The following is a 13,704-nucleotide window of genomic DNA, read 5'->3' on the forward strand; positions in this document are numbered from 1 at the left end:
CAGCATCTAAGCAGGACTTTTGAGGCACTCAGGAATGGTGGCCTCAGCTACCTAAAGTGACAGTTAGGTGCCGAGGTCCCTCTGTGGATCTAGCCCCAGATGCCCTGTCTCTTGCTGGCAGTTTGAGCTTCTGCACTCACTGCTTCCACTGGGAAATTTGCCTTTGTGATTCCTTGCATCTCCTCTCTCCTCTGGCCCAGGGGAGCGAGCTGCCTTGGACACTGGTTCTCTACTCTTCTCCTTTGCTCCACAAGCCTAAGGAAGGATTTTCTTCCTCTGGCTCATGATTCACAGTCGGGACCCCTCTCTCCTGGAGTTAAGCACCTAAGCCAGCTCAGCCACTTAAGTAGCCCAAGTCCTAGCAGCCAAATATCTCTCTCCTACTCATGCTTGATAATGCTGACCCTCACCCTACCTTTCCCTGTGCCTCTGGCTAGCTTTTATGTAGGCACTCTGCTGCTCCTTCCACCTCTTGGTGGCCTGATGTGGGGCAGGGAGGTATCAGGTGTCCGGTGTACTTAAAGCACACCTATGGGATCATGCCCCAGTGGCAAGCTAAGTGTCCCCCTGCCTAGATTGCGACTCCTCCTTCAGCGCCTCTGGGGCTGTGACGTGAGCTAGGCTCTTAGCTGCGGGGCAGCATCACTACTTAGGCAGCTTTGCAAAGCTGACTGGCAGAAACGTAGGTGCCATGGGGACTTAGGCACCTTTGATTAAATGTCAGTGGCACCTAAGTGACGGATGTAGGCGCAGAAAGACGCAGTAGGCACCTCGATACCCTGGCCCAGCTTCAGCATTGATAGGAAATCATACCTACCCAAAGCTTGTGCACAAGCCTCACAACTTTGGCTGTGATCTCTCTGGCATCCTTCTGCCTGATGGAATTCAGGATGATGTCAGTCAGAAAACAATGGCACTTCCTGGCATAAAATATCTCTTCCCGTGCCAAAGCAAAACTTAGGAAAACTATATCTACAAGGAGAGTGTCAAACACAACATACAGAATTAGACACCCTATTTCAGCGTACCAGCCCTTTTCATTTAGCCGGCCACTGAGCCACCTGTCTCCATTGTCATGGGTGCAACAGAATCCTGTAACACGCCATGTTCTGATCCAGGGTCAATGGACGTTGCAGAGTAAAAACTGACCAAGGATTTCAGGATTCTACCCTGGCTTTTTCTAATTGCTAAAAATATTTCCAGCTTTGCCTGCTGAAGTGTTGGGGAGCGTGACAAGGCCACTGGGATTAGCTACAAACAGCATCAGTACATTTCAAGCAGTAAAGCCTCTGGCACAGCAGAACGTCTCTAAAAAAACGTTTTCCAATAGGAACTGAATTGCCACTCTGTCCATTTCACTGAGACTGATACAGGGTTGGGCCCCTACAACAGCAACTACAGCAACGTAGCTGCAGGGATCTGCCAAAGAAAGCAGCTCTGTGGGTGTACACATACCTGGAGAGGTCTATCATGGTGTGTGTGTGTATGGGTGGGGGGGGCCTGGCCCCAGAGCTGGCCCCTCTGGACTTCTCACAAGGAATAAAGAGCACATTGTAGCTGCAACGAAGAGATTAGTGATTGGCTTATTAGTCGCCAGGCACTACCAGTGGGGACTCAATCTACAAATTTACCTGTAGTTTGTACTGCAGGAGCAGGCTCTAGCTACACCCCATATTCGTCACAGTAATATTATGATGATATGACATGATTATGGTATAATTATGATGCATTTTTTACAAGATGGGTCATGTAAGGTGTTATTGGAAAAGGTATGATTTGCTGAAGATATATAATTTTTGTATCTGAAGTTATGAATATTGACTATGGATCTGTATTTCAAATGTGCTTACTCTGGAAACACCGACAGCCAGCCTTTCAGGTATGACACTGATGAAGCTAGACAGTGCTGATGGCTCATCAGCAAAGACAATGGGCTGTAGAAAAGCTTTGTCTTACTGCAAAGGTTTCAACCAGCCTCTAAGTAATGGCTCCTATGTCTCAGCAAGGGCATGTGACCAGACCACATGGTACTGAACTCCATTTTGAGTACCTGTATTTTTCTAGGCTGGGAACTGTTTTTGGAACAAAGGGTTCCCGCCCTATGTTAAAGCTATATAAGGTGGAGTGTGACATCATCTAGTGGCCTCACTCCCCACACAAGAGAACTCCTGGAAACACCTGAGGAACAAAGACTGAACTGGGGGAAGTGCTGGTCCCAGGCTAGAAGGATTTCTAGCCTATGTATGGAAACCTGGTGAACTGCTTGTATCATCAGCCAGAGTGAGAAATTGCTAATTCATATCCAATCTTTCTAGTATTTTAGGCTTAGTTTGCAATTTTGTTTATTTATAGGTAATCTGCTTTGGACTGTTTGCTATCACTTATAATCACTTAAAATCTATCTTTTGTAGTTAATGAACTTGTTTTTTGGTTTATCTAAACCAGCACGCCTTTAAGTGAAGTGTTCGGGGAAAAATCTCAGCTTGGTTAACATATTGAGGGAGAGGTGAACCATTTATGAGCTTGCATTGTACAGATCCCTGTGCAGTGCAACACGGTATAATTTTGGGTTTATACTCAGTGGGGGGTGCGTGCCTGGGGAGCTGGGTCTTATCTTGGCTGCAGCCTCTCTATTGCTGGTTCATACAGCAGCTGGTTGGAGCCTGCATGTAACCTCAGCTGGGTGTGTCCCCACCTGTGTAAATGCTGGTGGGAGTGTAGGACCGGAAGTGGTCTACAGCTTGTCACAGCAGCACAGTGTGAGAGGGAGCCCAGGCTGGTAAGTGAGAGGGCTCAGTGGTACCCCAGTTCCAGGTGACACCCCGCAGGGAACCCGTCACACTTGCCCTTTGGGGAAGTCAGTTAGAACTCGGCGTGTACTGTAAGTGCTAGGACTGATTTATTCTAACCAACTGTGACTACACACGTCTATAGTTTGTTAGGGATTTATGATATTTTGGTAATCTACTGTCATCTCGTCTTGTCTTCCCTCTACTAATGATATAAACTTGTTGGCCTTCATGCCAGCGCAAAAATTAAACAAGAATAGTTATAAAAGTGCTACCAAGAAGTTTGGTACTTAGCTCCTCATACTATAGACCAGGAAAAGGTATCAGAGGCATTTGTTGTCACACAAAAAGCCTTGTGGCACCATCGAAACGCTAAATAAGCTGCCAGATTTCCAGTTCTTTTCAATGTTACCTCTAGCCACTGGTTGAGTGTTTGCATTAGCCGGTTTGATGCCAGCACTGTAAACAACACTCTCTTCATGCCAAGTGCAAGATCCATCACTGCCTACAACTGGAGGATGTTCGACTTTAAGGATGAATCCTACATTATTAAATTCTTTGGTTACCATGTTGGTTTGGTCATTGGCGGTTGTTTCTGGGGATAAAAAATATGTGGATTTTCAAACAATAAAACCTGCAAAACTTCTAACAGGATTAGCACATCTATTCACAGCAAATGAGGGGCACAGCATTTTCGCCCCCTTACTTCTAGCTGTACCCCTTTATTATTAAGGAATTATTATTAAACATTTATACTGCAGTAGCACCTAGAGTCTACCAGTCTGGTGCAAGGCGCAGAACAACCATATTATAAATGACAGATGGCAGTCCCTGCACCAAGGAGCTTACAAACTGAAGGTACAAAACCACAAATATTCTCTCCCTCCTTGGTATTGAAATCCTGGAAATACTTAGTGATGGTTAGCATGTGCTCCCTTAGTCGTTGCTTAACCAAGCCCAAACAGATTTAGCCTGGGATGTTCAAAGGAGCCTAAAAGAGTTCTAGCTATTGAGGTAATCATATGGGCTTCCTCACCATTGTACTGGAACACTTTGCAATCATTAACACATTTTACCTTTACACCACCCCCAGGAGGTAGGCAGTGCTAGCATCCCCTTTGTACAAGGCACAGGGTTCATTTTGTGACTTGTGCAGGGCCATGCGGTAAGCTTGCAGCTAAGACAGAAACTGAACTGAGATCAGGTGAACCCCATTTAGGCCCTGCTCCACTCTCCTCAGCTCCACTAGGTGCCTTTGAAAACCTCAGCTTTAGCTCTTCCAGTCTTTCCCCAGGAGTAGCTCATGGCAAGCAGAGACTTGCAAAATGTTCTCACTACAGCCTGGCATCAGCTGAGCCTATCTCAATTCAGACTAGCACAAGACTAATGATTGTGTGCTCTGGGCTTACTGTAATGCCCTGCATCTGAAACTCAGAAGCATACAAATCATAGAGTCTTTTCAATTTTGTTGTGAAAATAAATTCCTCTGAGCTGGTCTTGTACCCTGATTAGTTCTGTACAGTGCTAGGCATGTACTACAGACAAAGCCTAATGAATAAAATAACTCCAATACTTAAAAGGAATTGTACTAGTATCTTCACAAAACTTTGAAGAAGACTCAGTCAGATCCTCTGCCTCTGCTCAAAAAGCCCTGGGACCAACCCTTCGCAGTCCCCTGAACGAGGACTAGAATTGCACTCCCATTGTATTTTCATCACGCTCCCAACTTCCACACAGAACGTCAGTGTTGTAGAATGACAGGTTTCAGAGGAACAGCCGTGTTAGTCTGTATTCGCAAAAAGAAAAGGAGTACTTGTTAGTCTCTAAGGTGCCACAAGTACTCCTTTTCTTTTAGTGTTGTAGAAGCAGCAGTGATCTGTATGCTCTGTATGACTATGCTATGTATAACCTGTACGCTCAAAAGGTCTGTTACACCTCCCCCCCATTTTGTCTCCTCTCCCCCTTTGAATACCTGTGAAGTGGCTTTCCCCCCTCCCCCTCCCTCCTGGAATGCTTGTGGGATGAATGGGCTGGTTGGAAGATCAGAAGAGCTCCCAGGTATACAAGGTGTCTGGGACTCTAATTAGGCAGCAACCATACACCCATGCATGGACACTGCATGGACACTGGCCGAGGTGGAGTGGTTTGCATAGAGTAGTCATTGAGTGTTATTAAAGTAATTGGTCCAATTTCTTTCCGGAGACAATAATATGTTACTGAGATTCCAACTGTATCAGACAGGAAGACGAGTAAGTGTTTTTAAGCACAGGAAACCAGATTCTGTTTTCAGCTACACAGGTGAAAATGTGAAGTAACTATTGACTTTAGTGGAGCTACTCTGGATTTACACCTCAGCAACTGAGGTCAGAATTACCCAGTGTCTGTAATGGAGGAGGAGCAGGGAAATTAATATCCGTGAATTAATTTCACTGGGCCAAATTCTTCCCAATTGCGAGTCCACTGAAATCAATAGTGATGAATTCAGCTCTCTTTGTCTCACTGTGAACAACTCTCCTGCACAACTTGCTGTTGTTACATCATGCTACCAAAGTGCTGTCACCAAAATCATCGTCTCTCCCACCTTTCTGATCACATTGCCCCCTTCTTGCTTCAGATCATAGAATCATAGAATAACAGAGTTGGAAGGGACCTCTGGAGGCCATCTAGTCCAACCCCCTGCCCAGAGCAGGACCAATCCCAACTAAATCATCCCAGCCAGAGCTTTGTCAAGCCTGACCTTAAAAATATCTAAGGAAGGAGATTCCACCACCTCCCTAGGTAACGCATTCCAGTGTTTCACCACCCTCCTAGTGAAAAAGTTTTTCCTAATATCCAACCTAAACCTCCCCCACTGCAACTTGAGACCATTACTCCTTGTCCTATCATCTGCTATCACTGAGAATAGTCTAGATCCATCCTCTTTGGATCCACCTTTCAGGTAGTTAAAAGCAGCTATCAAATCCCCCCTCATTCTTCTCTTCCGTAGACTAAACAATCCCAGTTCCCTTCACTGGCTTCTCCTCTGCCTCAAGTTCCCGGACCTTGTCCTCACCTGTAAACCTCTCCACCACTCTTCTTCCCTCAGTAACAGTTTCTCAGCCTCCTGCTTCCAGTGACTACGTTTGTCCCAAGCCACCTCCAAAAAGCCCTTTTGTGTCCTTCTCCCACTCATATCTTCACACCTTCATCACACCATCATCACACAGAGTTCCCAGTGACCACTCAAATCCCTCCTTAAAGCACATCTTCTGCGGAGCACTTAAGCAATCATCCACCAAACTGAGAAATGCGTGACACCAAAAGAAGCATGCCGGTACAACCAACAGGCAGCTGTACACAAATGAAGAATGCTTACTTGTAACCAGAGTTCTCTGCAAGCACTGCGAAGTCATAGTAATGGTAATGCGCTGCCTAGCGCAGCCTAGTGGTAGAACCTTCTCCAACAGTGGCCATTGGAGCACATGTGCACCCCTTCCCATTCCTCCCTTCAGGGTGTCCAAAAGTTGTGAGAAAGAGAGCTCTACCCCCTCAGTTCCTTCCCCGCTACAAATCATAATAGGACTCTGAGAAAGAGGGGAAAGGTGGCGGAAGAAAGAATTCCATTTACAAGCAAGTAACCACCTCTTCTTTGCGTGGGTCTGCATATTCCCACTTACGGGTAAGTTGACAAGCAGGGCTGAAAAACTCAGAAAGAGAAAGCAGAGTTGTAATTAAATAAAGACTGACAAACCATTCTACCTAATTTGGCATCGGCTCTTGAAGCCAAATCCAAAGCATAATGTTTGGTAATGGATCGACTTCCAAGTCAGTCTTACAGACTCCCCCAGTAAGACCATGTTTAAGGTAAGCAAGAGCCGAATAATATCTTACAACAGTAGGCTCAGGAACTGTCACCAACTTGTAACATTCAATGATACATTATCTAACCCATCTGTAAATACGCTGCACAGATACATGAAGACCCACAGGATTCTTAGCCTAAGAAACAACCGACGTAGATGAACTTCCAAAACCTTGTGGCTCTATTTAAATAATCTGCTAGAACCCTTCCAGCATCCAAAGTATGTAACACACATTAGTATGTGATTTGGGGGGAAAATAAATTAATTATCTGATTCATCCATATGGACTGGAGTGCTTCACTTCCATCTGGTGCAACACTTGGAAGGAACTGAGCTGGTAGAAGGCGCTGTGCCCCCTTATAGAGCCTTTCCCTCAGGACATTCCAAAACTCCGAGGGGACAGGTAGGACAGCACATGCGTTTGCTCTAACGGCCACTGCTCCGAGGTGTTTCTGCTGCTAGGCATCACTGGGCGGCACATTACCATAAGTGTGAATAAGCAGAGCCACTCAAAGAATCACTTTCAGATTAGCCCACTCTAGAGTCATCTGGTGGATGTGTCTGAATTGTTCTCTCTGTCTGGCCCCTATGAATTGCTGAACATTTCCCTGGGGAACTGAGTGTCCTCAATGCCAATGGAGTCAAGAGGAACTGAGGTTACTCAGCCCCTCACAAGAGAAGCTTAGGGTCGGATTTAGAAAAACATCCCATTTTTAGGCTCCATTGCAATCCACAGAACGCCCGCTTGACAGCCACCTACCTCTGTAGACACACAAACTCACTTGGCACCTAGGCATCTATGTTTCTGCCTCTGACCACACACACATTCAAATCCCTTCTCATCAGGCAGTAGAGGGGCTTGAACAAGTGATCCCTCATGTCCTGGTGGTGCTCTGGCCACTGGGCTAAAGATCATAAGAGACCTGCTCCTGCTTCCTTCTTCCCCAGTTCTTTTGTGTAGATCTAGGCGGCCTCTGAGCATGCCTACTTGATCAGGCCCCTCACATTAATTAGGTGGAGGAGCATCTGCCTTACCACAGTTCATGAATCATTAGCAGAGCTAGGTGCCCCCCTGCAGCCCAGATTTAGGCACCTAGCTCCGTGAGAGGGGCAGGGCTTAGAACACATCTCTCATAGGCATCTCCCATTGGCTAGGTTAGGCAGTTTCCCGCCTAACATGCTGGCTTTTGTAGATCCCATCCCTCTCCTCATCCACTGTATAGGGAGCCTGGGCACCAAACTCAGGCTTTGTGGATTACAGTGTTATTGTGTGATTTGCTAGGCGCCTAAAAGTTAGGCATTGTGACACTCAGCATCCCGATGCCTACGTCCCTTTGTGAATCTGGGCGGTAGTGTCTTGCAGCATTGGTTCTTATATTAAGCTCCTTGGGGAAGGACCTATGTCTTTCTCTATGTTTTACACAGTGGTGTGTACATTGATTGACAGCTCTCAATAACTAACAATAATTTGAAAGTAGCTACTTAAGAAGAGGACATGGTACCTGGGCAAGTGCTACTGCTCATCCCCACGCTGAACTTGCTAGTTATAAGCTGCTTCAGCCAGGGAGGGGTTGGGTGAGGATCTGTTAGAGAGGGAAAATCGTGACACAAATAAGAAATAGGGTCTTTTTCGCACAGCTCCTTCCTTTTAATCTCCGGTTCGTCTCAAATCTTTTTTACATCTTGCTGCCCAGGTGCATCCTCCCATGTTGCATTTCCCTAGACACATTAATTATTGTTTTCCCCAGGCTTGTGAACTTCAGGCCCAGGCCTCACTCCAGCAAGGTGCTGAGGAGTCCAGGGTGCACAACATACCGCAGCAGATGCTGAGCACAGTGCGACATCAGGCGCTTTGATGCTTATATCCCTGCAACAAGGGCTAAAATCTGGCACACAATAAAGTAATACAAATAAATCATAATTAATACCTGGTAGGGAATCTCTTTTCTGAAGGAAAAGGAAACTTGCTCTTCACCACCTTCACACCCCTTCTGAGCAATCTGCATTAGTTTACATGTTGTGGATCAGCACAAGGGGCAGGCATCACTTCAGTTGCACTCAAACCCTTGGCCAGGTCTACACTAGGAAATTAGGTTAGTATAACTATGTCATTCAGGAGTGTGAAAAATCTACCCTGCTGAGCAATGCAGTTAAACCAAGCTAACCCCCAGCGTAGACAGCACTATGCCAGTGGGAGGGCTTCTTCCATCGACAGAGCTACCGCCTCTCAGGGGAGTGGAGTAACTACGCCCATGGGAGAAACCCTCCTGTCAGCATGGGTAATGTTTTCCCTGAAGTGCTACAGCAGGACAGTTTTAAGTGTAGATCTGCCCCGAGTTTGGAATCTGAAGTGGGCCTCAAGTGGCATAGGACTAGAGCTATGTACGGGGTGAATTTAGTCATCCAGGTGCTGCCCCTAACTGCAGTGGGAACCCCTCTGGTTTGTGGAAGAACAAGAGGAAGAGGTGAGATTCTTTCATCCTGACATTTCTTTTTTGTTAATCAGTATCACCAGACATTTCTGGTTTCTTTAAGCATCACGTTTACTCATTAATTTCTCCTGCCATTGTTAAAGTAATGAGCACATGACACTTACCTTTTTCTGTTTGCTCCCGGCCCCTCCACTCTTTGAATGCTGCCATTTTTTCCATTGGGTAAGTCTCCCTTATGGTGCTGAATCTGTGTTTTTCAGCAGGTAGGGTAACTGGCAAATTCTGTTTGGATGCGTGTTGCTCCGAATGTTTCTCTTCGGCACTGAATGCAGCTGGAATAGTCTGGTCATTTTCCTGAACTCCATGACTTATTTTCGCAGGAGATCTGTCAGCAGGATCTTTGATGTCACCCCCATTTTCAAGTGTTTTATGACAAAATACATTATCTGCAAGGTTACTGCTGGATATTGTCACATGCCGGAATTCACATCTTTTGGAGTTTACCATATCCCATTCCTTTACCAGGGAAATTAATTTCTGAATGGGAGTGGATGAGTTTCTATTTTCTGATTTTTTTGCTAAATTGCCTCTTTCCCCTTTCTTCCTTGGAGGGCTTGCTGAATGTTTACAATAGCTGGAATTTTCCCCGATGTCTGTAGACTGATGATATCCTCCAGATTTATTCCTTCGTTTTGTCCCTCTGGTCTGTGAAATCATTCTGGTATACTTCTCATTCTCTCCTTTGCTATCCTGCATGTCTTTTATTTTACTCCAGGTATTAACACACCAGTTACTGAAATCCACAGCAGTGTAGGAATGTTCCTGAAAAGGGAGTGGAAAGCGGTTATTTTTAAATGACTCTTCTTATTTGTCCCAAAGGCACGGTAAGTTTTGCCTTACCTGATCGCTTAGATTTTAGCACTGCATAAACAGGGCCATTTTGTGGTCTAAGTTGTATTGGCATAAACTTGTGAGGCAGCAGGAGCTGAGAACTGGTCATTCTGAGCACTTGTCCATCTAGACCTTGCAGAGGCCGCACACTGAACCTTGCCCATGCTACCAGAGCTATAACCACATGGGGCTAAACCCACAGAGGTACTTAGGCATTGTGGGCTAGATCCACAAGGGGATTTGGGTGCCTAACTGCCACTTTAGGCAACTCATGCCAAAGGCCCAGTGGAATTCTCCAACTAGGCGTTCCCCTGCCTATCTCACCTGTGGAGCCCAGTCCAGTAGGCATGCTCAGAGCATGCCTACCAAATGAGACCCTGCATAAAACAGACACAGGTGGAGGAAGTGCCACCCTTTTGCCCATTAGTTAGAGCAATCACCCAGGAGATGGGAACCCCAGGTTCAAATCTTCTCTGCCTGAATGTGGAGTAGGGCAAGTGTGCCTGTTCTTATGGGTAAAAACCTAGCACAGAGAACACTGAGACAGGGAGTGGCCTTCCCTGGGGCAAACTGGACAGGTCTTGATCAGCCATGTTTACTCCAGAAAAGAAGCACAAATTGCTCTGGGAACTCAAAATGACAATGGCACAGAAGCTATCTAAACCTGAACACTAAAAAACTATCCAAACAAACTAAACTACAATTAGCTGCAAATGACTGAGATTTTCTTTCTCCTTTTATAGATGGAATCTTCTCATTTTTCTGTAATATTTAAAGAAAATACCTTCAGCTGTTTTACCCTGAATCTGTATCTCTTGATGCTCAAAAACCTGTTGTTCTATACATAGGTGTTGGGACCCGAGAGACTGGGGGTCCTGCCGTACCGCCTGGCTTGAAGTGGTTTCCATCATATCCAGGGTTTACAGTTTGGTTCAATGGCTCTCAGCACCCCCACTATACAAATTGTTCCAACACTCCTGGTTCTATTAAAAAAGTCATTATTTTTTCTGAACTGCTACTGGCATCTTGATGTGAGTAGATTCTTAGAAATTATTGCACTTTTGGAAGAAAGATTTCCTCTTTACGTAGAAGTTTCAGAACTTTCATTTTTGTTGATAATTTTGCAGTAAGAGTTAAGACAACTTGTCCCAAGCTGCAACTGGACAATTTAAACATTCAGGTCTGAACTGTTTTTTAAAACTTATTGTTTTGAGGTATTTCTGAAAAAAATCTTACTTCTTTTGGGTCTTTGCTGAACTCACGCTCCTTATCCCAAGTCACAATATTTAATCTTCTAAATGGAAAAGAAGCTTCATCGTAAGTTTCATGTTTTTTGACCCACAATCTGTAAAATGAATATTTTTCAGTTTTTCTACATTTGTGAACCTTTGAATTTTTTTCCAGGGACAGCCTAAGGTTGTTGGGTTGTGTGTGCATTCTGGTGAATGTTAAAATTAGTTTTATATGAATTTTAATTATTGGGGAATTATTAGACAAGATAATGGAGTGGCTGATATGGGACTTGATTAATAAAGAATTAAAGGTGGAGTATATAATTAATGCCAATTGACACGGGTTACTCTAAAATAGATCCTGTCAAACTAACTTGATATATTTTTTTGGATGAGATTACATATTTGGTTGATAAAGATAATAGTGTTGATGTAATATCCTTAGACTTCTGTAAGGCCTTTGACTTAATAGTTCATTTTTATTTAAAAACTAGAACAATACAAAATTAATGTGGCACACATTAACTGGATTAAAAACTGACTAACTGATAGGTCTCAAAATGTAATTGTAAACAGGGAATTGTCACTGAGCTGGTCTGTTTCTAATGGGATCCTGCAGGGACTGGTTCCTGGCCCTATGCTATTTAACATATTTAGCAATGACCTGAAAGAAAACATAAAATCATCACTGATAAAGTTTGCAGATGATACAAAAACTGGGGAAATGGTAAAAAAGAAGAGGATAGGTCCCTGATGCAGAGCGATCTGGATCGCTTGGTAAACTGAACTCAAGCAAACAATATGTTTTTAAATGGCTAAATGTAAATGTATACATCTAGGAACAAAGAATACAGGCCATACTTATAGGATGGGGGGCTGAAAAAGTTTGGGAGGGGGCAGGTGGATATTCAACTGAATATGAGCTCCCAGTGTGATTATGTGGCCAAAAAGGCAAATGGCTGTCAGAGGGGCAGCCATGTTAATCTGTTTCAGCAAAAACAACGAGGGGTCTTGTGGCACCTTAAAGACTAACAAATTTATTCGAGCATAAGCTTTCGTGGGCTGTGACCCACTTCTTCAGATGTATGGAGTGAAAACTGCAGTAGGCTAATGTGATTCTTGGATACTTAAACAGGGGAATCTCGAGTAGGAGTGAAGAGGTTTTTTTGCCTCTATATTTGGCACTGATGCAGCCACTGCTGGGATCTTGTGTCCAGTTCTGGAGTCCACAATTCAAGAAGGATGTTGATAAATTTCGTGAGGGTTCAGAGAAGAGCCAGGAGAATCATTAAAGGATTAGAAAACCTGCCACATTGTGATAGAATCAAGGAGCTCAATCTATTTATTTTAACAAAGAGAAGGTTACAGGGTGACTTGATCACAATGTCTAAATATCTACATGGGGAACAAATGTTTGGCTCTTCAATCTAGCAGGGAAAGGTGTAATATGATCCAACAGCTGGAAGTTGAAGTTGACATATTCAGACTGGAAATAAGGGGTACTTTTTTAAGTGACGGTAATTAATCATTAGCACAATTTACTAAACATTGTGATGGATTCTCCATCCCTGGAAAATTTTAAATCAAGATGTGATTTTATTTTTAAAGAAACATGCTCTAGTTCAAAAGGAATTATTTGGGGAAAGTTCTATGTCCTGTGTTATACAGGAGGTCAGACTAGATGATCACAATGGTCTCTAATGGCCTTGGAATCTATGAGCCTATGAAACGATAGAAAATAGACAGGCATCTTCTTTACCTGTATCCATCGCACTGATAAAGTGCTTCAAAAAGAGAAGGAATTCTGTACTCCTCTGCTTCTTGACAAAATAGAGACCATTCTCTGTAAATTGTAAATAAACATAACTGTACAGTAATTCTCTCAAATACATTTAGATTATCTTTTCTAAATACTAGTCAATTTTTGAAATCATCTTCTGTAATCAACGATGCAAAGTGATCGTGCAAAATGCACTCTCCCTAACTTGAGTCATTTCTTATTTTGCTACTGATGCAATATTAACACATGGAAAAAATAGAGGCCAAAACTTTCAAAAGTGTTTATGACTTTCGGGTGCCTTGTGTTTTGGATGACATACAGGCATCTCAAGTTGGGAACCCAAACAATGAAAGGTGAAATTGTGGTTCCACTGAAGTCAAGGAAAAACTTCCATTGACTTCAGTTGAACCAGAATTTCATTCCAGACATCCAAAATAAGTGAACTCTTTTGAGAAAAACAGTTCAAACTTTGAATATCTAACACTGAAAAGAAACTGCTCATGAACACTCAACAGAGCAAGATTTATGTGTAGAAATCATACAGCAAATAATTTTGAACAACAAACGAGTTTAAGTAAACCATGACCTGTTTGCAGTCAATTTGCACACAAAAAAAAGAAGCTAAATTTGGTGAATAAATTATTGGCTACAATTTTTTGCTCAGGTTTTCTTTAAATTCACAAAGCCTTATGCTAATTTTTCTCACACTAATGTTGCTGTATGAATTTGATAACAAAT

The 13,704-nt window shown here is 43.6% G+C and overlaps 1 protein-coding gene across 7 annotated transcripts in view; it reads right to left on the reverse strand.

Moving 5' to 3' along the window:
• KCTD19 (potassium channel tetramerization domain containing 19) overlaps positions 1–13,704 on the reverse strand; it is a 50,155-nt gene that overhangs the window by 3,289 nt on the left and 33,162 nt on the right. For 2 of the 7 annotated variants that reach the window (XM_073307297.1, XM_073307296.1), the window contains exons 10-14: positions 12,946–13,029; positions 11,191–11,299; positions 9,228–9,885; positions 8,134–8,214; positions 818–972 (exon numbers count right to left, since the gene is read on the reverse strand). In XM_073307297.1, the coding sequence (XP_073163398.1) occupies positions 818–972; positions 8,134–8,214; positions 9,228–9,885; positions 11,191–11,299; positions 12,946–13,029 (1,087 nt within the window). Of the gene's footprint in view, positions 1–817; positions 973–8,133; positions 8,215–8,688; positions 8,713–9,227; positions 9,886–11,190; positions 11,300–12,945; positions 13,030–13,704 lie in introns of those variants that run through there. The other 5 variants (XM_073307298.1, XM_073307299.1, XM_073307302.1 and 2 more) reach the window with 5 other exon arrangements.

The sequence above is a fragment of the Lepidochelys kempii genome, chromosome 12, assembly GCF_965140265.1.
Source record: "Lepidochelys kempii isolate rLepKem1 chromosome 12, rLepKem1.hap2, whole genome shotgun sequence".
In the NCBI taxonomy this organism is placed as follows: Eukaryota; Metazoa; Chordata; order Testudines; family Cheloniidae; genus Lepidochelys; species Lepidochelys kempii.